This window comes from Corvus moneduloides, chromosome Z (assembly GCF_009650955.1).
Source record: "Corvus moneduloides isolate bCorMon1 chromosome Z, bCorMon1.pri, whole genome shotgun sequence".
Lineage (NCBI taxonomy): Eukaryota > Metazoa > Chordata > Aves > Passeriformes > Corvidae > Corvus > Corvus moneduloides.
In genome coordinates, this window is record NC_045511.1 from 52,678,049 (window position 1) to 52,703,314 (window position 25,266).

A 25,266-nucleotide genomic window follows, 5' to 3' on the forward strand; every position below is an offset into this window, starting at 1 on the left:
CAGGTTATGAGTAATTTAATTTGAAGATGATCAAATATCAGAGTCTCAGCACTATGTATAGGTAGCTGGTATTAAAGAAAAGCAAAACCTTTGAAAAACTTCAGGCTAAATATATGAAATAATTAAAAGCCAGACTTTCTCAGCCATGTTTTTCTAAGAAAATGTTTAAAATGTGTCTTCATTATGACCTTCTGGGAAATTGGTGGTCACTATTGCTGAAATGCTAGACAACACTAGAGACAAAGATTATTAGGATGAAATTACAGATCAGAGTAACAAAGATTTAATGAGAAGATGATTCTGAATGTATTTCTCAAAAGAGAATTTTATTTCAGTGTGAATTTCTCTACAGTAAATAAATAATTCTGGAAAAGCATGTGCTTATTATATTGGCAGTAAACTTTTGGTGAACTTATAATACAGACAAACAAGTTTTACATTATTTCTACAGGATAAAAAGGTGTTTAATTAACATTATTATGCTGAGCTTAAAAAAAAGCTTGTTATACAAAACATTCTAAATATGTATCTTTCTTGACTAAAATTAATATATCATTTTGTGAGAAAAATGAAAAAATTCGCCTTTGGATGCAAGATTAACTTTGACAGGGCAGCATAGAAAATTAAATAAATATGTACAAGAACAAAACCAGTAATATTAAAATCAGTTTTCTTTCCAGTTGCAGTCATCTTGCAAATTGGAAATAAAACCTTCACTTCTTGTATTTACTTTCTAAGAATTTATAAAAAAACCCTTTCTTTGGTCAGAACTTTAATTCTGTTAAGAACATTGCCCATCCTATTTAAAAAACTACCCCTTTACTTACATTTAAACCGTATGCACTAGACAAGTCCTGTTTGTAAGAAAAACACATAATGCAACAAAAATACCGAGATTAGGTCTTAGGTTTTCATTATATCTTTGATTACATGTCATCTATCCGAAACTTTCCACTACAGAATCTCATAAATATATTTTTAAAAATATTTCTTTACAGTTTTCCACAAGTTTTTTAGTCCTTTGCTGAACACTCATTGATTCAACATGCTTTAATTTGATCAAATTTGGAGGAATTAGTGACTATTTGATAGGCCACCTTCAGCTTCAGTGTAATTTTTAGGACTATGTTCCAGTATGTTTTTCACAAAACAAGATATTTGAAGGGGGCAGTGCTGAGAAGACATATAGCTAAACATGCTGATGTTAGTGATCATCTTCACGAAGTCTGCGGGAAATTATAAGTATTTGTTCTCTTTATTTTATCTATAAGGAAAAGCCTTATATAAATGATTATATTACATGTAAAGAAAAAAAACCAGAAAAAATAAAATACCAACTGTATTTTTAGATATCACTCATGACAGATAAGAAAAAGAATCAATAATATTAGTAAAACAAATCAGCAAAAATATTTCTTCAGAACTTTTCTCATATGAGCCCAAGGTAAAGCAGTTTTTCAGTGTCTCTTTACAAAAAAATATTATGGCTTAGTGAAAAAGGGCTAAGAATTTTATTTGTGGAAGAAGGTATACAGGATGAATCAGGTACATCTGAGGTGATGTTTTACATCACACAAATGGCTGCTTGCTTTCCTGCTTTTAAGATCCACTGAAATTAAAGTTACAGTTAAGTTCAAGAAAGAAAACCCTACCTTGTCACCTTCTTCAACCTCACAGATTTTCTCTTCAGTTGCGGGGTTAAAGACTGCAAATTTTTTACCACTGACTGAATCATGCCATTCATTGTTTATAAATATCTGCAGGGGAAGAAAGAGTGCAACAATATTAGTAATGCATACATAGCTGTTGTCTGTTACATGTTTTAGTGAATAAACATATCTTTAATAGCTGAGAGCTGCCGGATTGATAGAGGCCTGAACTAAAACTGGATAGCTGTTTCTACGTTACTCTAAAGAGATGAGTAATCACACATGCACTCAACCAGGATCAGCTTTTTAAAATTGACTTCCTTTGGAGAGGCAAATTTTCCCTACACTATATTTTTACTTTGTTTCATGTCATAAAAATATGCTGTTACATAGGGGTCCTTCTACTCTGTGAAGTAATAGGGAAGCCCTAAATGACCTATGGAAAACGGCCTGAGTTTCCTGGGCTCACAGGGTTGGTAAAAATGAAGGGCTTTTCTGTTACACAGCCTCACAGAAGAAAACACAGTCCTTGGATTTAGTCAGTGTAGTATATTAAGAATATCTGGGATACCACTGTTGTATTTAGCTTTGCTTTGATTTCTCTTCACTCTCTCCTGCCAAAAAAAGAGAATCCCAACCAGAACCAAAACAAACCCCCCAAACAAACAAAACCAATAATACAATTTTTTGAAATTAAATCTGAGACTGAATAAAACCCTGCCATAGTCAATTGAATGAATTACAGAATCATGGAATATATAAGGTTGGAAGAGACCACACTGGGGTCATATGGTCCAATCACCCTGCTCAAGTAGGGTTATACTAGGGCACAGTGCACAGAATCGTACCCAGATGGTTCTGTGTGCTTAGGCCAGGCATACGGACTTCTGTGTGAAATTTGAGGTACTTATCTCTGTTCACAAATGCAAAACAGATCCTGGGTCTTACCTGTGGGTGCACAAGACCTGTACTACTCTACAGCCTGCTGTCTCTGAGGTACTGTTGGTAAAATGGTCAAAGTGGTTTAATTTTGTTTTAACTGTAGTTTAACCTCGAAACAGAAAGGAAATGCTCATTGGAAAGACCTGATAAATGCACAGCTGTTGAAAAGAGGAGGATAAGTTGCTAATAAGTGATTTGAAGGTTGCTTCTTGAAGTGGACATGATAAAGTATACAGTCCATACTTAACAGTACCTGACCTTCCCTGCCTGACCCTCTTTGTGCTCTCTGGGTTCAGGTCTGGACTGAAATTGGGGTGCCACGCTAAGTTGTCTTCCCAGCATCTGAGCCCACCTTCCTGATGCTGGTGGGCTGGTGCCCTCCTTTCTCCCTGTCTTCCAGTGCCATTGTGTTGCAGGCATGAATATGAGATCTTTTTTGTAGTCACCTCTGAGGCCATGTCAGGCTCTGAATGACTGTACCACATATTTTGAGCTCAAATTTTGTTTCTTTCTAGAATCAAGTCATCTTGCCTCACCTTTACTCACTGGAATCTAGCTGTGAGACTAGCTAGCAGGAAAGATGTGATTCTTGCCTCCTCTCCATTAGGACAAAGAACCTAGTGTTGCTGCTTAGAGTAGCAGGAACTTAGAAATAGAAACCTAGAAAATACTTTGGGATTGGCAAAGTAGACAGTGGTTGACTCAGGTCAAGACAATATCGAGACACCGGAACCGCAGGATAAATGCTTTTTTTCACAGAAACCTGAGGACTAAATCCTTCCACCTCAACCACATATGCTATGAAAATGTGACAGATTTCAGGGAATACATTTTCTGCATAGTATTAAAACTAGTTGAGTAGTTGTTAATAACTGGTGAGTAATTTATAAATAACTATCAAGATTGATTAAATTATTATCTCTAAATGGATATGGCAACAATCTGTTAATATATTAATGCATTCCTGTATTAGATTAATACAGTTCTGTATGTTTTTGCTTGTCTTTACCTGGGTACCTTATACAGAGTGTCATTGCCACCTCTGACCATCAGGACTGACCACTGAACTCCTGATTAACAAAAGCTGTCTGTGAAATAAGTATCTAAGTTCATGGAAACTTCTGATAGGCAATGAAGCAAGTTGTAAGAATATCCACACAAAATCCCAACAGTGGTGAAAGGACAAAGACAGGAGTTAAATGGTTAATATGAAAAAAGCCATTGCCAAGAGAAGAGAAAAAGTAAAAGATAAATATTAACATAACACTGCTATGATGTTACAGTATGCCAAATTCATATCTGTCTATGAAAGGAATAATAGAAAGACATACCATATTTGGAAATATTTAAAGTGCTTGTTTAAAAACTACATTTATTGCAGCACTCAATATCACCTATAATATTAGTTTAGAATATATTTTTTATTAATGTTTCTAATATCATTCCTGTTTAAAACATAACTTAATTATATTAAATATATTTATGACACTGTATCAGAGTTACCCAGATGTCTTTCATAAGCTAGATAGCAGCCTTGCAACTGGAAGTAAGAAAGACAGGAAAGGAAGAAGTCAAAACTCTCCATGTAAGCTGTATTAACACATTTCAGGCAGCTGTACTCATTAACGTGCATGCAGCCATGCCCATAAAATGCTGTGGAGTATTTACTACACGCAGGATGTGGATCTCTAAATCCAGGCAGCACTGAAGTGCCAGCTAACAGCAGCCTCTAACAACAACCTTGACCTGCTGAGGAAAACAATGATTGGGATCATCTTCCAATAGGTTACAGTGTTTTTTCAGTGAGTCAGAACTCCACTGAGAGCTCTTCAGACACAAATGCAAAGGACCTACCCTTTTGTGTCAAGTGCTGTGCAGTGGGTTATCTGTGGTGACTGACTAGGCCCCATGAGGTTTAGAGCTACAAGTGTATTTTGCAAAAAATTTAGAAATACTGTTACAGGTGTTTTTAACTGTTACTTCACAGGAATTTTAGGAGAGAATTTTTTTTTTTTTTAATTTCAACAACACAAAGAATTGGTGACTATGCAGATTTCTTTGCAGTAGAACTGGAAATACAGATTTCCAGTATATGAGACTGTATACTGTTAGAGCTTAGTGTTTTAAATAAAGCCCAGGCAACTGGCAGTCAAAAACCATCTGATTGTCTTTATTCCTCAGTGTCATAGTGCAGTAAAATCTTGCTTCTCTGAAATGCTTGATTTCAGTTCAAATGATCTAATACCATCCACTGTTTGGTGTTGAAGTTACCTGGAAGACTGCAGTATTTCTGTCCTTGTTTACACAGTTGATTTAGTCATTCAGATGACCTCAGCAGAGAATGGAGAGACAAGACCTGAGCTTTGGGTTTTTTTCTGCCATCCCAGTGGGTTCTTTTCCTTCAGCTCTGGAGTATTTTGAAAGAACTGTGAATTCATTTTTAAGTATTTGCTAGATGGGAAGTGCCATATTTGTGTCTGTGCTGCACGCGAGAAAAAAGCATTTGACTCTGTACATCTTTGTCTCAGATGAACACCATACCTCTGCTCAAAGAAATTTTAGGGTCTTTACTTAGGTGTCATCACCTCATGAAACATAACTTTTTGCTTAATCTTCCTTAGAATAAGGATCTCCTTGTTTGTGGGCTCAATATTGTACAGTCTGTACATGGTTTCAGGCTTTAATGCTTCTGCAAAATAACTTAAAAGGCCAGCTTAAAAAGAAAATTTCTGCTGTTGCATTGATCCCATATTCAGCATCTATCTATAAACTTACTGTTTGCTAGGGACAAATTTTTATATAATTTGCTATTATTGATTTACATTATAATTCATACAGAGATGTAGTCAAGAAACGTAACGAAACTAGCTAAAATGTGAACCGTCCCTAACTTAGACATTAAGGATAGCTTTTTAAATACAGAAGTAAAGGTCTAAGCTGTCTTCTGTTTAGATTTCAGAAACTCTTCCAAACTTACAGTACAAGAAAAAGCAAAGCCTTTTCCCACCTTAAATCTGCCTTAAATCTCTTAACAAAGTTTTTCTTGAAAATACTCTTCAAATGAGCCCAGCTTCCTGTTTCACAGAGATAAAAGTGTTCACCAGATTTGAACCCTTGCTCATTTGACTGCTCTCGAGCTTCTTTGAGTAGACTATGAAGCAGGGAATTACACAAACAACACGTTTTTACAGGCAAGGAACAAGGAAGAGACACCAAGGCTGAGGCTGGACGCGTGCTGGAGGCAGTTCAGCATCACTTGTGTGAGGTGGTGCAGAGTGCTGAATAACTGTTGCACCTCTTCAGACCTGCTTATATAGATTGTGACAGCCATTCAGGTATCCTTGAGTACAGTAATTCACTAAAAATTTACTTGGCAGTAAATTTTACAGATACACTTAAGCCTTAAAATTTTGTGGCCTGAGAGGAGGCTCATTTCAAGTGCTGAAAGTTCTAATTTACTAGTCTCAAAATATGTAATGGAATCTCACTGTGTTCTTTGAGCAATAAAATTAAAATATGTGACATTTCTTAAGGAACTACTAAAGAAGGAAAATGTAAGCTTTAAACAAATACGTCAACATAGATACTGCTGTAAAATCCTTTTCTTTTCTCCCCCTCAGGTTTTTTCTTACAAGAAGTTTATATATAGCTAATATTTCATGTAATTTTTTTTCTCTCCCTTGGACTTATAGGCTATTATTGAGGTAGGAATTACATGCAATAGACTAATTATCTGAAAACATATGTTTTCTATTAAGTATTTATACAATTTTTTTTATTATTTTTCGGTTACTATGTGTCTACAAAGTGAGTTGATCTTAGAAAGTTTCTGTAGTAGCTTTCTAGCTGATTACCTTTCCCCAGCTACGCCAATTACATTTTTGTGGTTTTATGCCTCACCTTTATTTTTGAAGCTAGTCACTGCAACAGTTTAACGCTTAGCTATAATTTTTCTTTACTCAGAGTGTCTTACCCTTCCACATTTTCTGATATTCCACATGCAGCTTAGCAAGAGAATGTTCAGACCTTTTCTCCCCTTCATGTAATTTGGCAACCTAATAATTAACTAATCTGAGTTTCTCTGATTAAAGGAGTACCACAGGGCTTAGTGTATGTGAAAGCCTCATGACAGAAAGCATTTGTGACTCCACATTGTCTAATCATTGTCTAATTCCTCAGTGTTGGCTAAGTAAAATATTTACTAGCACATTTTTAACTAGCTACCAAAACTCACTGGTTCATGGAAATATCTTTAAAGGAGATTCATATACGAAACCAATTCAAGATTACTTTATGGTTCAAAATACAAGCCAATTTCAGTGCTTAAAATACATTTGATTTGATAGCTGAAAGTAAAATTTCATGAAGAGTGTTCAGTGTTATACAATATGTAAAAGGCTTACTCTGACATGTAGCTATACCAATCTATAGATCATTTAGTTAAGTGAACTATGTGAAAAGCCACAAATGATCTCACACATAGAAAATAAAATAGAGATAAAATAGAGAGACTGATAAGTAAAGAGAGTCCTTAGAACATCTGCAGATCTTTCTTCAGATCCTTTTGTGATGACTGTTGGTATTATGCAATGGAGAAAAAGAGAAATTGGAGCTTATGAAGATGAAGGATCTGGCTCTAGGTGTTTTGGACAGAAAGGTTAATACATCAGTAGAAATTAGTGCTTCCCTCATCTTCCAGTGTAACTAGTCACCCACACCCAATGTTCTAGCTTGTATGGGACAGGAGAGGAATGGGATGGGTAAGAACACAAGAATGCAAAGGCTTTACTAAATTGTGGGATGAGTGTTGTGTATGGGGTGACATTTCTATTATCCCAACTCCCTCAGTACACTGCTGGGGCTTTCAGACAATCCTATGTGATATTTGAAGATATGAGTACAGCATTGCAAAAATCAAGCCTCCACAGAGGTGTGCTGGATTTTGCAAACAAGTGCATTGCATTTCTACACAGTTGGAATCATTAAGCAGCTCTCAAGGAAATGGTATCTATTATCAAGGCAAAAGAAACATTTGCTATGTGACACTCTCCTTGATTGCACACTACAAACTAGGCTTTTCAACGATGCTGGCTCTCTCCCGGTTGCCTTTTTGTACTAACAGAATAGATTTTTGCTAATTAAATATTTTAGAAGGATGGCAATATTTACAGGAGTTTGTGTCTTGCATATTCAGTTACATCATTTGGTGTTTTTCTCATATTAGTTGTTTTCCTTTGGAAAACAAAAAAATCAAATAGTAAAATGTTTTGGGCTTTTTTTGAGACAGGAAGAGCAGTGGCAGGCTATCACATGGCAGAACTACATATCTTTCCTGTTAAATATTTACAAAGTAAGATCCTGCATGATTTATTCAAGAAAGACATGTACTGGAACGTGGTTAAGTTTTTCCATTAGAAAAAAAAGATAGAATGGAATTTAAAAGGACTAATTTAGATGAATGCCTGCTTTTGGAAAAGAAACTAAACAGTCATTCTGGAAAATAAAATTATTTCCCTTGCAATGGTATCAAGAAAGAAAGAAAAGAACAGTAACCAAGAATTTCCAAAGATAAGAGGTCCTTTCTGATCAATAGTTCTACCTGGATGTTTCAGAGGGCAAAGCTTCTGCCAAAGAAGTTCTAGCAGATATCTGTGTGTTATGATATAATATTATGATATAAAACTGGCAAAGAGTCTTTTAAAGCTTGAAACACAAGTCTGGATTCAAGCCTTCTTTATCTGTATATTTTTAACTCTATATAGAAAGAATTTTCTATTTCAAGAAGTTTGAAGTAATATTTCACAGTTAGTTTCATAGTTAGACTCTATCTAGTTTATTAGCAACTTGTTTAGCTAAAAAAAAATTCAAAGCTAGATTCATTTTCTCTAATGTAAATATGTGACAGAATTAATTTTATTTTTAGTTTCATTTTCACACATCCCTTTCTATGTAAGCTTATCTGGCATAATTGTTTGAATCTGATTATAACGCAATGCAATATGCTAACATTTTAATTTGTTGTCACTGTTTTGAAAAATGATATAATAGAAACCTTTCTTTGCTCCATTTATACTTTCTGGTAAACTTATCACTGCTGAAAATTTGTTTCAGGAGAAAAACAACATCCACACCATGTGAAATATAGAACCATTCTACCATGCTTGCACATACAAGTGCTTTAACTTAGGTTAAAAGGATCACTGCAGATCACTTGCTATGTGTAAAATCAGAATTCAGCCAGAATAAACATTTTAAGCACTGGTTTACAGTGGTTTCCACAGTTCATATAAGGTTAAAATGAGCACATCCTACTGTCTGAAGTGAATGCATAAGAAAGATTAAGAAAAGCAAATGTTACTAACCTTGGTGTACTTAATTTTCAGATCTTTTAATGGTTCTGGCAGTGCTGGTGTAACCAGAGCAGGATTGCTGTCTGACCCGTGCTTCTTCATGTCTTCAGTTGAGAAGTTTGAGGATGTTCCTGAAACACAGGTGAAAAAAGGTATAAAGGGAATACGGTGATTTTTGCCCTGACTGAGCTCTTGGCTTTATTTGTGCTTTTTTATCTGAACCAGCCATGGTATATTTGCATACAGGAATACGATTGGATGAAAGAATTTATTGCAAAGAGAAAATGACACTACTTATTTTTATGACCAAAAGCAACAGCCTTTTCAGTGAGCTGAGACCTCAGTGAAGCACATGCTGCTGAAACAAACTGCTGAGGCAGAGGCTCTGAATTCCTCACTGGGGAACAGAGTTTAAGGCCTCCTCATCTCACCTGTAATATTGCTTTCTCTCAGCAGGCAGGTGTCCAAATTCTAAAGGAAATTCTTCATGTACTTGAAGGCAGGTCTGAAGGTAAAGACAGACTTGTTAGCTCTGAAAACAAACTAAGCCCTTCTTACTAGAAGGTCGATGAGAATAATTACCAGAGCTAGAAACCATGCATTAAAAAACAAGCCACCTTAGGTTACATTTTAATATGTCCACAGTACATTAGAAGTACTGTAATTAATGTCTGTTTTGCACATCAAAGAGAAACAGGGTGATACAAAATCCTTTGTGGGTTTTTCAAGAAATGTGAAGGTAGGAGAAAACTGATCAATCCAGAAAAAATCTCTGGGTAGAACTAAGAAAAAGCTTGTTGTTTTTTTCTTCTAGATAGCACCACAAATTTAAGGACAAAGTTTTTACCACAGTGTCCTTTGGAATATCTGAGTCCAAAACAAATTGTTCAATAGACAAGGGTTTTCTACTCTGGGTAGAACCCACTTTCCTGTTTTGATTATTCAATGAAAAATATATATCTTGCACAGGCAAACAATTTTTTTTTTTTATTTTTTATAAGATACAAGAAACTCCTTTCTTCATGAAGTCCTACCTTTTCTGATTAGTGGTATCACAGAACTTGTTTTTATATGTTAGGCTTCTGAAAAATGCACACTGGATCCATGCCATAGAAATAGAAAGAAATTATCTTATTGCTTTCATTAAGACAACGTAAGTTCTTGGAGAACTCACTGCTCACAGTTAATTAATTAATATGAGGTATCATCTAAATCATCTGTCAATGTAGGACCTTTAACTGACAGATGAGGCAGGACATATCATGAGCTTAATCTTACCATGCATTAATTCTATTTCACATGCTTTCTGAATTAAAGTGCATGCCATAATTATTATTAATGATTTTTGTGTTTGGACATATGGTTTGAGCAAGAGTTTCTGAAATTTAGAAAAGTTCAAGTTATTTCTGTGTAACAGAGAATTCTATTCTCAAAATAGTCGTCTCTCAGTGAGATGTAAAGAGCTGTGTGGACTGAAACAAGTTTCAGCCATTCAACTTGTCCTGTGAATGAAGGGAACCCATTTCCATTGCTAAAAACACTGTGGTATTGAAGGATACCTGCTCACTTACGTACTTTTGGATGCATCTGTCAGCTTTTCTGCCTTAGCTGCCAGAGGTCTGGCTGAAGACATGTGAACATAGAACAGTACATTTGAAAGTTTTTTGAGCATTTTCAGACTTTAACATTTTGGGTTACAGTATTTGCCTGTAAGGAATGTCTTTGAGTCTCTCGTCTCATGCAAAACCCAGAATGTCTAAATAGGGTTTGTTCATTTTTATTTGGAATATAAATTTTTTAACTATCTTTGTGTAGCAATCTTTTTTCTATTTTTTTTTTCATGTAATTTTCTGATTTAGACACTAAAGCCTACTCTAATAAACTTCTTGTCACTAATTTCTCCATCAACAACAAACAGTTTGTCTCTAGTCAACTTACCTGCCAATTGCTCAGATTTGCAAAATGGAGATCAGTGGATTTCTCTGGTTTCAAGTAGAGCAAAAGATCTTTCTTGCAGTTGAGAGTGTTCTAAATGCATTCTCATATTTAGTTACCATTACATTCCCAATTTTTAAAAAAACGATTTAATCTAGAAGTTCATTGTTATAGTTTCTTATGAAAATGTTAGCATTTATCTTCTTTTCCTGTCTATAAAGGACAGCCTGAAGTCTGTGCAGGTAAGCTTTAAAGATGCTGCCCTGGATGAAAAGTTTCAACTTTTCCAAACATGCTGGTAGTCACTGCTTTGTTCTCCGCACCATTTCTCCATTTAAGACAAACTCTTTTCTCTTTCTGTTTCCCTCTTTCACTCCTGGGTTTCATGAATCACTTTCACTTTTCTATTTATTTTCAGCCTAGGAATGCTTTTAGCCTAGTGCAGAAATTACTTAATTTTCCTCATATGCCGTGTTCCTGTTTATTGTACCTTTCTGCTATTTTCATTCTAGGACCTTTTTCCCCATCCTGAGTGACATCCTTTCACATTTCACCTAAATAATGATGAGCAATTCAAGAGCTATAACTATTTATAGGATTGTATTATTATTTCAAGTAGTGAATTATACAGCACTTGGATATTACAGCTATTGAAGATTACATAGTTTTGTTGTTAATGTTTTCTTGGCAATGTTGTATTCTATCTAATTTTTTCCTTTCTTTTGGACAATAATTTGATTCTTACTTGTTATCTTTTCACTACTAAAGGAAGGAAACCCAGTTACTCCACACCCTGGCGAACTATGTGACGTATTTTCTGACTTCATGATAGTGCTTTCTATACTCCAAAGCATAACATTTATTCCAGTTCAAAACTACTGAGTTCTCTGTTTAATACAAGTTCAGGGAGGAACAAGAGTAGAGGTCTGCTGTGCAAGTTGTGTTTAAGCTGTTATATGCCTTACTGAATGGCACTGGCAGTGGTAAAACACAAGAGCAACGGCTGCATGAACTTTAGGTCTGACTCATGCCACCCTGCGTCAGGAAGCTACGTAAAAGCTTTATGCTAGAAAAAAAGTTGTAAATAGTTTGTCTATGTGTCTCTTCTCAAAGATTTAAAAAAAGATAATTAATAACCAAACACAGCATACCGTATTACAAGTCCTCCTCGCATGTGACCATACAGTGGGATATCAACAATGTTGTAACATTCTTGTTGAGTTCATTGTAGTCTAGGTAGGCAAACTACTGGGCCTATGCTGAGGTTTGTGGCAGCCCCATATTCATTATATAAGATGTAATTCAAGAACCAGAAATGTACAGATGAAGGCAGAGTTTCTATTTGAGCTAGCTGTCAATCCAACTGATGAAACCAGTGTGTCAGAAGAACAAGCCAGATGTGATCTGTGACTGGATTCTTGTCCCTAAACACAGTGTTAGTACCATCTGTAATGCCCTGGGCTTTCCTAGCTGCCCTGAGATATAGGTCCAGGAGCAACTTTTGAGTCTCCTTGGCATTTTTATGTTAGTGTATGCTGAGTTAATACTGTCTGAAAGCCATTATTTTGTTCTATGCCCTTCAAGCACTAAATAGAGAAATATTTACTTTGTACTGTAGAAGAAGATTATTCTGGGAATTTCGTTTATCCAGAAATTACTTTGATTTTTCTAAAGGCCATAAACTGTTGGGATTTTACACCTCAAACATAGGCACAAGCTTTTCTTTTTTCTAAACAGTTTTTTTTTAATTTTCCTTTCTTTTTCCTTTTTTTTTAACGAATGCCAAACTACTTTCCAAGTTCCCACAGACCAGGTGACTCTATTCTCCAACAGGGGACAGTTGACTTAATATTTTTATAAAGCTGAAGTTGTAATCATAGCAGTAAGAAAATCTGGTCCTTAGGTTTCTAGGGAAAAAATCCCTTGGCCTTCATACATTTGATCATTAAAGAAATCTAATACTTATTTTGTTGTAGAGATGCTCAAAGCTACATAGATCAGATAAGACTGCATTTCTTTAGCTTGAACCACCTCTAATGTTGGATAATGCAAGCATTTTTTTGCAGGTAGACAGTAGATGTTCTCTGCCTTTAGGTTTTGTCACCTACAGCTCTGGAAACATTTCATATTGAATATCTCTCTCACCTGATGATCAATCAGAATTACACCTTCCACAACTATTATCCCCTGTAAAAGGGGACATAACTACCTAAGTAACCTCTACAAAGTTGCTATAATTTAAAACATTGAAGGTAAATAATCTTCCATGGGGACTAATACCATACTGTCCAAAGTTCTCTGGGGTAGGAACTGCACAAGATACACTGCTGCACTCCACCGTTTGGTAGCTGTATTTTATCATCTGTGCTGAATTTAGACTGAGTCTTGAATGCTGAAGTACATGCCTACACTTTATAAAACCTCACAATTAAAAAAAACCCTGGACAATATCTGTTAGACAATATCACTGTTAACTAAAAATCCTGATTAACTGAAACATGTCTTCCAAATCAGAATATACAGGGAGTTCAGAAAGGGAATTATTCAGGGATTTGAGCAGATCCCCCATTAGTACTGATAGAACTGAGCATTAAGTAAAGAGTGAAAGATCTAAGGGTGAAAACAACCAATATATGGTTTAAAAGTGGAAATCACTGAGATTTGAGAAACCACTGGATTCTTGTTCTGAAATTCTTTATGCTCTTTAGTGATCTTCCTTATGATATCGTATTAGTGGCAGTAGAACAGAAACAGTGGTCATTTTTTAGTGTGATGTGGAAAGGCAGACACATCAGAAATGAAGCAGAACTGGTGTGAAATTCACGCTTTTTTTCCCATCTAAATTGAGATCTCAAATTTGGGTGGGATGTGCAAGTTCTCATAACTTTAATTGCAAAGCACTGAAGTCAAAATGACAACATTTTCAAGGCTACAGAGCAAATTCCTTTGGCTTTTGCAGCACGCTGACTATCCTGCATTTCTGAAAATCCAAGTGTTCCTTTAATATAATTACCGGTATCTCTGAGCACAACTAGCAGTTCTTCAGTCATTATGAAATTTCTGTGAGATATATACTCATGGATTGAGGCAGTAGAGAGATGCATATCTGAGTTTGAAATTTGAACTCTGTTAGTGAAAAGTCTTTCCGTTTTGCAACATGGACAATAACTGTGTACAAAGAAATTTCTTGGAATTCTCTTCACTCTCATGAGAAGCAACAGGATTCAAGGAAACGACAGGAAGCTGAGTCAGGGGAGGTTTACGTTGGATATCAGGAAAAGGTTTTTCACCCTGAGGGTGGCTGGACACTGGAACAGACTCCCCAGGGAAGTGGTCACAGCACCAAGCCTGACAGAGTTCAAGAATCATTTGGACAATGCTCTTAGGCTTATGGTGTTGCTCTTGGGGTGTCCTGTGCAGGGCCAGGAGTTGGACTCAATGATCCTTATGGGCCCCTTCCAACTCAGTGGAATCCCTTCTGTGCTTCCATGATTCTGTGACTTTCATCTCACAATGACATGTCAAAAGTACAAGAATAAATTGTACCAGTGGGTAGGTTTAGGCTGCTGCATTTCATCATGCATGTTGGAGGGAAGGAATGCCATCCAGAGGGACTTGGTCAGGCTTACCTGTGAGAACCTCACAAACTTCAAGAGTTCTGCATCTGGATTGGGGCACAAAAAAAAAAAAAAAAAAGCACAAAAACTGTTGGCAAAGAGTAGATTGAGAGCAGCCCTAAGGAGAAGGACTTGGGTGTGTTGGTGGATGAGAAAATCAACAGTTTTGACAATTTGCACTGGCAGCTCAGAAGGTTAACTGTATCTTGGGCTGCATAATTAGAAATGAGGTCATCAGGTCAAGGGAGGTGTTTCTGTCCCTCTACTCTACACTCATGACACCTTGCCTGAAGCATTGCATTCAGCTCTGGGGTTCCCAGCAGAAGAAGGACATGGACCTGTTGGAACAAGTCCACGCAGATGCTCAGAGGTCTGGAGCAGCTCCCGTCTGGAAACAGGCTGAGAGAGTTGGAACAAGTCCACGCAGATGCTCAGAGGTCTGGAGCAGCTCCCGTCTGGAAACAGGCTGAGAGAGTTGGGGCTGTTCTGCTTGAAGAAAAGGGTCTGGGGAGACCTTACAGCAGCCGTCAGAAGGGGGAGCCTGGCACAAGAAAGATGGAAGAGTGAATTTTTATGAGGACACGTAGTGACAAGACGTAATGGGTCGAACTGAAAACGGGCAGGTAGAGATTAGATATTAGGAAGAAATTCTTTACTGTGATGGTGGTGAGGCACTGGAACAGGCTGCCCACATAAGATGTGGCTGCCTCATCCCTGGAAGTGCTCAAGGCCAGGCTGGATGAGTCTCTGAGCAACCTGGTCTTGTGGAAAGTGTCCCGGCCCATGGCAGGGGCTTAGAATTAGATGATACTTAAGGTCCCTTCCAACCCAAATAATTCTATCATTCTATGATGCTAAATGCATTTTAGAATTATTTGTTTTCTTCTGCTAGTTGGACATCTGCTCATTGTAGTCTATTTTTTTTTGTAGCATGCATCATAATAGATATTGATTTTTGGGAGCAGATGTTTTATTTTTGTATATAGGACAATTGACACATAAAATAATGACTAAAATATGATCATAAAATCACCAAAATAAAATAAAAGGAACTGTATATATTATGGGACAATGAGAGAATGAGTAGTGGTTCAGGAATTATTACACCATTTTAAAAAACATTTATCGATAGAACACATTTCAGTTACAGGAAGTAATATTCTTCATAATATAAATTAGAAGGCTATCTATGTCATCATTGCAGCATTCCTTAATAGTTGTAGGACTATTTGGTAGAGTGTAGTATATTTTCCTTCCTTAAATTGAAATGAATTGTAATTGTTTTGTTTCTTGTCTTTAGTTTATCATAAAAAAAATCATACAAAAGTAAAAGGTGTAACAGTCTGTGAAAAAGGCAATCAAGCAAAACACAAATAAAAAGAACTCAGTATATTCTGATGCCACAAAAATATATCTATATTTCTAGAGAAAGAAGGAAATTCTCACAAAACTGGGATAAACCTGGAAAAAACCATAACTGGCTTGTGAAAGTCTGTCTCAACATTTGCCCTAAAACATGGAATATAATCAATCCTATTTTACTCATATCAATAGAATTTTTTGTACTCTCCTAATTCCTGATTATTATTCAATCCTGACATCAAATATTTTCCATAAGGTCTTGGAAAGAGTCAATTAATAAGTTATCATATGACTAAAGTATAGGTTTTTCAATTAGGCTTAATTAGTTTTCTTGTCCACAGGGCAATAGTTAATAAATAAATATCAATTGCTTTTCTAATTTTATGATAAAAGTTAGTCAACATTTATATTTCTTTTGCAATACTGGACAGATTATCTGGGCTGAGAAAATGAGAACGCTTAATAGAACAGTATTATCACAACAATACATTAGTTAATAAACAAGTGCAGTTTTATTATAGACTACAATTCCAGTCTTGGCAGCATAGAATGACTTATATGTAGAGTATCTTTTTGTGATCCAAAAAATGTTATTCTTGTTTTTCCTGTTAAAAATTAAACTAATTTTTTAAACCATTTTTTGATACACAGTTCAAATGAGGGAGCAAGTAATAAGTAGTGCATAGTTTGAAGGCTTCTCAAATAATTGATAACAAATAAGGAGAAAGATTTTATGACACAGGTCACAGTAAAAGCTCTTATCAGTGAACTTCATGAATAATTTGATGCAAATCAATAGAGTGCAAAGGCAAAACTGGTCAGGGTTAGATCAGAATCAGACCCAACACTAGTTATTAACCTACATTGTTAGCAACAATTACTGCCAAGTAATTTTCAGCATTTGCTCCATGAACCTTTGTTTCAAAGCCAAGTTTTAGACAGCCTCAACTGATTTTACATAATTGCTATGTGTGCTTTTTAAGCCTCTGTGTAGTAATTGTGTTCTTCAGCTATGAAAGACTCACACGTGAAAATAACCTTCTTTCTAATTTTAAAGTTTTGAAGAACATCTAAAAGAAGTTTCTGTACAGCTAAAATGAAAAAATGTCAGAGGTATATTTAACATCTACCTCTTTCTTTGATATTTAGAAACAATTCTCTGAATGAATAGTCCTTATTTTCTTTTAATCAGTTCTAATTATCTTCATGTTATCTTATATTAATTATCAACCTCTTCATAACTACAGTGGTTTTGAAAGGTATATTTTTGTGTGTTTTGATATAGAGTGTATTGGGTCCTGAATTCTCTGCAGTGAAAAAAATCCAAATCTCTTTACTAGAGCTGAGTGCCTTTTCCATACATCATAGTAGTTAGCCGCTAGAACAGGATTTGAAACTTGCAGTTAATAGAGCGCATCAAAAGGATGTCTACTGAAGTTGCAACTGAACTGATGTAAAACTTTTATGAAGTCCATGATTATTCATTTTTGTCATCCTGTCCCCCCACTCCCCACTCTAACTTGCTATTTCTTATTTATACTGTTATTTCCAGGAAGTTCCTACAGAGCTGGCTAGAAACCATGCATCAGGTAAATAATCTTGAGGTCAAAACTCCTCTTTATAACACTTGAAGTGTAATGAGAAATGCTAAGAAAGAACCGTATTTGCAGTAGGAAAGTGACTTATTAGGAATAAAAGAACTTGGCACAAGTTTTAATTAATCACACAGCATTTCCAGTTTGACTGCGACACTCAAGTACTTTCCTTGTATTGTAATCTCAATGGAGGATTTCAATGGATTTCCAACTCCTCTGTTTCCCAACTTTTTAGTTTAACTTAAACAAACAAACAAATTATATGAAGCAAGACCTGCCTTTGTTTGCAAATTTCAGGGAGGTTTCTGTGGATGCTGTCAGAGATTGCTGTTTGTAATGAAAAGTGAACTTTAACCAGATTGTAAATCTGTGCATCTCTGGTCTGGAGGGCTATGACTCAGAACTCAAATTCCAATTAGAATAAAACTTTTGCAGCACATTATGAAGAGTCTTTGTTTTTCAGTTGATCGAATCTACTCTCTTTTAAAGATAATTAGTAAGATTAATGTTATTCCCTGTTCTGTGGTTAAAATCTTAATTTCAAGTTTAGATGTAGTGAGTTGGCCACATTACCTTGTAATTTGTTATTCCCATTTTTCTCTACTTTGTCATGGTTACAGAATCACAGAATCACAGGATCTGCTTGGTTGGAAAAGACCTTTGAGATCATCAAGCCCAACCTGTGACCTAACAACACCTTTTCAACCAGACCAAGGCCCCATCCAGGCTTTTCTTAAACACCTCTGGGGACAGTGATTCCACCACCTCCCTGGGCAGCCCATTCCAATGCCCAATTGTCCTTTCTGTGAAGAACTTCCTAATGTCCAAATGGTTATAATCCAGTTGTCATGTATTTGTTGGTAGAAATATTGTACTACTGTGTGTATGGTACTCATTAGCATCACTGGTGAATGAGAACTAACAGCTTAAAGCAGTTGACGAGGACTTTTAAAAAGATGATGTGATCAGTCTAGCATCCACTTAACGTTGTCAAGAGCTTTCCCATTGTCTTGCGAATCTTCAGAAGGAGTAGTTTTAAATCCTGGTAGTCATCTAATTAAATAATTGCATTTAAACAGGAATAGGAGTTGTGACAAATTTGAAATATATTAGTAGTTTCTGTAAGATCCCTTGAACGCATTTTAGAATCATATTTCACATTTCACATCATCCAACAGATAATAACAATCTAGTATAGGAAACGAGGTTAATAACATGCACTTTGGGAACTAATCTTCTGCTTTGCTACAGAAACATGTTAGCCACCACAATTACAAATGTAAACCCAGCAACACAATATCTCAGAAGGAGCCATACTTACAGCGAAAACCATAACCCTGTATGTGGTGTGTGGCATTATTCACTTTTCATCTAAAATTAAAAGTATGTTTTAGGGATGTGCTACCTGTGTATGTATTTGGTTTTTATTGCAGATATAGATAGAACCAGATTTACTTTTTGAGACTGATTCAATAAATATATTTCATTTCTCTTCTAAAAAGAAAATTAGAAAAGAAAGAAAATTCTTGCTCAAAGGAGAAAGAATCTTTGAAATGGGAACACTGCAGTCCAATAAAATGTTACAGTACTTAACAGATTTACTGTAATTCTGAGGAAAAAAAATGCCTGCAAATAATTTTTGATTGTTACAGAATTTCTGAGAAAACAGGAGTAACTTTTTTTTTTTGTCCAAGAAGTGTGGGGTGTGTTCTGCTTCTCTTCCCGTAAACACATTAAACCTTATAGTCTCAGAGTACTTTTCCTCTTTAAGTTAATGTTCGGATCATCTGTGGATGCAGCCCTGGTAATCCAGGTAATTAAGAATGTAAGTAAATCTCTTTTTAAAATTCTTTTTGTGTAACATCATCTGCTGCTGAAGTGTCCTAAGAAAAGACTCAAGTTCAGACCTTTAAAGCAAATCTCTAAGGAGCTACATATATTTTTAAAAAACTAAATTAAATTATATCTATTTTGATTTAACTGCACCAATTACAGGGCAGTAGAATAATTTAAAACCTCCTTGTTTCTTTTAATTTGTATAGGAAAAAACTATGAGAGCTGAGAACATCAAGGTTTCCCATTTCTGAGAAAAATAAGTATGTTGATAACATTTTAGTGCATTTTTTGAGATGTTGCTGAAGTGTGCCAAATATATACTATCCGGCATATTGCCAGGTAGTGAGAATGCTAGGTGTTATGCAGAATAATTCTACTAACTACTGAAAAAGTTCTTTGAATTATACATTGCCTGGATGATAGCTGTATTCTGAGGTGATAATGCTAGGAATAAACTGAAATTTACTTGATGATCAGCACATCATGCTGGAGAAATCAGATGCAAAAATAAATCAAAGGCAGGAGACATTGGTCAAAAGAAGAGTTACTGTTTATTCCTTATAATTTTTAAATGAAAAACAAGTGGCATATAGCTAAAGTCATACCTCTGGCTTGAAAAATTAAGCTATTACTTCTCTTTCTTATTTGGTTAGTTTGCCAGACTCCACTGACACAGAAGTTTTGCAGTCAGTGCAAGACAGTATTTAATCTTTCATAATCAACATAAATTCACAATTGTTTTGCTCAGGATAAGGTTTACATAAAACTACTCCTTTACTATCATTGTCAAGAAAGATTTAAAATTTCATCTTAAAACTAAGTAAAATTCTGGTGTTTTCTCAAAATGACCCCTGAAATTTTGTATTAATTTTGCGTAGGCAAGTATGAAAACTTTTACCAAACCAGAAGGTAAAAAAAGGAGAGATTGAAGGGAGAAGCAGCAGAGGAAGGAGAGATTGCCAAGCTACATACAAGCTAAAACTTAGAACACTAATGAATAAATAAACTTTTGATGAGATGAAGATTTAGCTACTGCGGGCTAGGATATGAATTAGAAAAAAGAGAATTGTATATATTGATCTAGCTAAACAAGCTGAGTGAATGTAAGCAAACTTATTAGGAAAGGTCTCAATAGGAAACTGGTTTTGTAGTTCGGACTCTTGAGTATTTTCCCATTCTAGCTTAATGATGGCTAAATCCTCGTTTTGCCACCTCAGTGAGAGCAAAAGCACAGAAATTATGTTTGTTTGCAGTGGATAAACATCCATACCTCTGTGATGTGCCTTTTGAAGAGAAAGGTTCCCAAGGCAATTCTACAATTTTTCAACTGCTGGAAGTTGGAGCTCAAACTGCAGTTCCACTTTTCTGTGCAGAGACAGGTTTTTTTTCTGGGCAGAGTACATTTTCTTCCATTGCACTCTAGTCACTTAATCACAGTAGCTGGGCGCATACAGGGGCACTCAGTCTCTTTTCTAACACTGAAAATTCTCAGTTTTTCATTCACCGTTCCTTGACAAGTCTGCTTTCCCTATGTCTTGTTTAAAATCATTGCAGTACACTAGAAGTGTTAAGTGGTAAAACTGACAGCTAGATACACAGCACACTAGAATATGTTCTTCTCTCACAAGTAACTGTTGCACTGATGAAATGGCAGTATCAGTTTGGAGTCTACTGTCTATAAATCCTTACAATTTCTTGTCTATTTTTCCCAAGATTAACTTTCCTTTTATATCCTTTCATCAATAATAACCCTTTCAGCAAAATCCACATAGCTAAATTCTTGTGAGAAATAAAATTTAAAAAAAGAATTAAAATGTACTTGCAATAATTATGTAGTACCTGTGTGGTACCTGTGTAATATTTTCCAGCATTGTAAGTTCTTAGAAACTCAAACCTCTCTAAACATTCCTTTGCAAATTATCCTTCATTGCCAAGGGCACTTAATGATGGAAAATAATACTGTCATATTTCTGCTGCAAGAGAGGAAAATTTCTACTCAGTAGTTTTTCTCAAAACGCTAGTCAGGAGTGTTCTGAGAAAAACTGCAGAATGGCTGTTCAATGAGGAGAAATTATGTGACATTCAAGTGCTGTAATTTTCAGTGGAGAGGAAGAAAAATTTTAAAACGAGAACAAGTTTATCTAGCTAGAAAAGTCAAGTAAGTTCATATAAAGTCAAATATTAAATTTTCACAGGATGGAAGTAAATTTATCAATATTTTTAGTACTCACAGTTCAGAAATGTTCAGTGCTTGAGGAATTGCATTTTCAGTTCACTTAATGCAATCACAACTATTTAATCATAGGCAGCAGTTTTTGGATGGAAGGACAACCAGTTTAAGAAGTTCTGAAAGACAAAATGCAAAAGTTGCTTTGATAATATTTTTCTCATTATTTATTTTCCCATTTCTTTTCTTTGTGATAGCATGTAAAGCAAAACAATATGAACATTTTATTCTATTGGACTATAAAGTCTTGTTTTAGCGTAGCTACAGTGGTACAAATAAAGCATTTCAATACAAGCCAACATCTGATCCACTAACAGTTTTTTATGAGGGTAGAGAAATAGCTATCTTCCCATGCTACCTCTGTGGCAACTGCAAAAGTGAATAAGGGTGAAGTTTCAATAAGGCATTTCAAGTCCATCCCCTTTTGTCCTACCCAATCCCTAATTCTATCATGAACGGAAGTATAGAATTAGTTAAATAATATACACTGACAACATATTCTGAAGGCTATGTACTTTTGTACAATATTCCATAGTTCAGTTTATACAAATACCACAAGGTATAGTTCTTAAAATTAGTCATAGCAATTTCTTTCAGAAAAAGTTTTAAAATTTCAAACACACAAGAATGTCATAACTTCACAAATACCTCCAAATAAAAGTTCTCCGAGTTATTTTTCGTTTTTCCCCAGACTTGACCACAAAATAAGAAAAGCTGCTTCCTTTGCACTAAAAACATATTACTTCTCAGGGCTCTAAATGGTCTTTACTAATTTTGGAATAAATATTAATGCTAATGGAAGTTAAAAAACAAATTCATTGACGCAAATTAAGGCTTAAGCAGTACACGAGCAACCAAGAAAAGATACTAACCTGAGTATTAAGACATTTTTTCAAATAGGTTTGTGCCTGTAGCTGTACCACCAATATGGATAATTCAGCATGGCTATTAATGATAGAAAGTACTTTGCCTGATGGTGAGCATTTGCAGAAGCCTGGAGTCTGTGTAATGTCATGCAGTGAATTAAAAAGGAAGTGTTTGTAAAAAGGATGGTCAGGGTTCAAAAACAGAAAGGATATTTGGGTGGTTAACTCCATTACAGTAAGAATATGCCTACTTTTGTCCTAATAATACCAGTTATCTCTCTTCATGATTAAAATAGAAAAGCATTCAAATATCTCTTGATGAAAGATGAAAGGAGTTTCTGTATAGATTTTTATGCTGCTATATGAAGATGCAAAAATTTCTGTATACATCAAGCTTTACTCACTATCTAAATCTTTTTCCAGCACCACTATTAACAGATTAAGGTTTATTAATCATCAAATTTTCCTACTGAACCTCTGGCTTCTGAGGAAATTAGCAATCCAATTAATATTCTGCATGTTCCTGTGCACAAGATGATTCTGGTCGATCATAGTTAGTATTTTTCTATATGTAACTTAAACAAATTCTTTGAGTTCACAAATTCTACTGCTACAGGTCAAACATTACATGCTTCATTGCCTTTATGCTTTCATTACCTCTTTTCTGTTTTCTTGGATTTTTTTTTTAGCTAGCAGTATTTGCTTTTATGTACTTTTTAGCAATTTGTCTAAACATATAAGCAATGAATTTTTAAATAATTCTTAGTCTGAGTTTTAATTCTGAGGTGAATTTAAGTACTATATCAATTCCAAAAAGACCACTGTTTCAAGTGTCAAAGTGCCACTGTTTCATCCTACAAGTATATTTATTTCTGTGAATCTATCTCTATATGTCTCAAGAGTAAGTCAAAATCAACTGCAATGCAAGCATAAGCATTAGTAGCACATGATAAACTATCCTCGTGCCAAACTGATTTAGAGCAGTTTTTAGTATCAAAATTGTTAATCCACTAGAAGCAGTGTCTCTTAAAGGATAATTTGTAAAACCATTGGCTTTAAGGTTTTGTAATATCTTAGGTTAGACAACCACATGTATGAACTGCCATGTGCCACTAACACCTACAGGACACAGACACCTTTGCATTACCTGTGCACTTTAAAAGTTGTATTTCTCTTGGTTCTGTAGCTGTTTATTATCTTATCCTGCATTCTGAAGCTTTCACAAAGTGTCATACTGAGTGTGTCTCAAACTGAGCTTGCTGTCAAAACTGTTTCTGAACTCAACTTCAGAGACAGAAGTGAATTGAGAACACTTGGGACCGTAGATTCTGCTTTGCATTACATAACAATCTTCTAGTCATTTCTCTCAACTTGTTAACAATATTTCCCTGGTTTATTACGTACTAAAATGTAAACTTCTTAGACCACAGCACTATCTTTCTCCTTCTCTTGCCATACCGTTTATATGTTGATAGAAGTCAGGGATTTTATGTGCATTGCACAGAAAATTGTGCAGTTTTAGGCATGGAAGAATTTCAGGAGCTGGCATATCAATTTGACATTTGGAAAGCTACAAGACATTATAGAAACCATGGTTCTAATCTGGGCATGTGAAGGGATAAATATCTTTACTCTTGAAGAATCAACAGTATGTTTACTATATATGTGATAAAGTATAAATTATTTCCTGCCTTTCTAAAAGTTTTTACTTTCTAGACACCTTTTCGATAGATTTTATATTAATTTAGTTTTACTATTTTCCCCATATGTTTTAATTTCTGACTAAATGAGGGATTTATATGAGTTCATACAATTTTTATGGCTTCCATGTAGCACTGGAAGTGATATAGTCTCAGATGTCAAAACTTAATAAAACTATTAATGTCATCACTCTATAAAATTTTTAATGTCATCTAGTGGAGAGATTTTTAAAGTCCTGGATTTTTATTAAAGTATGTGTTTATACCTTTTTCTTATACCACTCTTATATTGTGATCTAAGACACATGTAGAAAGAGAAAGATTGTATAAATTAAACAGTCTTAATTATGAATACTGAAATAGAGGAGTTACTGTAAATTCTTTTAATTCCATGAGTGAAAAAAGAACAATTTTTCATCTGTGGTGTAAAGTAGACCCACAACGATCACTACATTTTTGTGTTACTATAGAAATAAAAGATCAAATAGAGGAACATTATAAGGGCCGAATCTGTCTCCTCTCAGGATTTAATGCAGTTTGCACAGAACTGTACCGATAGCTAGGGAAATAAATAGTATATTAAAAATAAATTGTAAAAATCTCCTAAACTTCTTGCAACATCTCCTTATGGAGATGTTTGGCCTCATGTTGTCTATGTTCAGCAAGAAACTGCTTGCCCCCCTACTCCCCCAATAAAACCTCCAAGGATGTCTTTTTGAGGGGATATTATCTTCTTCTGTGCTGTAGCACTCTGGTATGTTCTGATAATCAAGCTTATACTTTGTCATTCATGAAGCATTCCTTTTGTGTCTCATTAGTCTGATGTCTTCTCTGTCATAAAGAGATGTTTCTGGCAGAAAGGAAATTAATTTTTCTTAACATGTATAATGACATTTTGATGGCAGCACTTCCAATGTCTCTGTTTCCTTTTTTCCAATAGATTTTTCATTCTATATCCTGGATATCAGTTTTCAAAAAAGACCATAGAAAGTTGTTTAACTTTAAAGCTTTTTTTCATTAGCATTGCTAATTAATGGATAAAATATTAACACAAATTACTGCCACACAACTTCATATGCATGCAGGCACATACATACCAAATTAGCAATTTAATGTAACAATTATTATAAATGTGGCTGTCGATAATTCATGAATCTTGCACAACAATCTTTGAAGATTCAAATTTT

The 25,266-nt window shown here is 35.1% G+C and overlaps 1 protein-coding gene across 2 annotated transcripts in view; it reads right to left on the bottom strand.

Annotated features, from left to right (window-relative positions):
• Positions 1 to 21,624, bottom strand: part of ALDH1A1 (aldehyde dehydrogenase 1 family member A1) — a 43,371-nt gene extending 21,747 nt beyond the window's left edge. The window contains exons 1-4 of one of the 2 annotated variants that reach the window (XM_032097208.1): positions 21,518 to 21,624; positions 9,373 to 9,446; positions 8,954 to 9,072; positions 1,653 to 1,757 (exon numbers count right to left, since the gene is read on the bottom strand). In XM_032097208.1, coding sequence (XP_031953099.1) covers positions 1,653 to 1,757; positions 8,954 to 9,043 — 195 coding nt within the window. In that variant the 5' untranslated portion in view covers positions 9,044 to 9,072; positions 9,373 to 9,446; positions 21,518 to 21,624. Of the gene's footprint in view, positions 1 to 1,652; positions 1,758 to 6,564; positions 6,641 to 8,953; positions 9,073 to 9,372; positions 9,447 to 21,517 lie in introns of those variants that run through there. The other variant, XM_032097209.1, reaches the window with a different exon arrangement.
• Between the last annotated feature and the right edge of the window lie 3,642 nt (positions 21,625 to 25,266).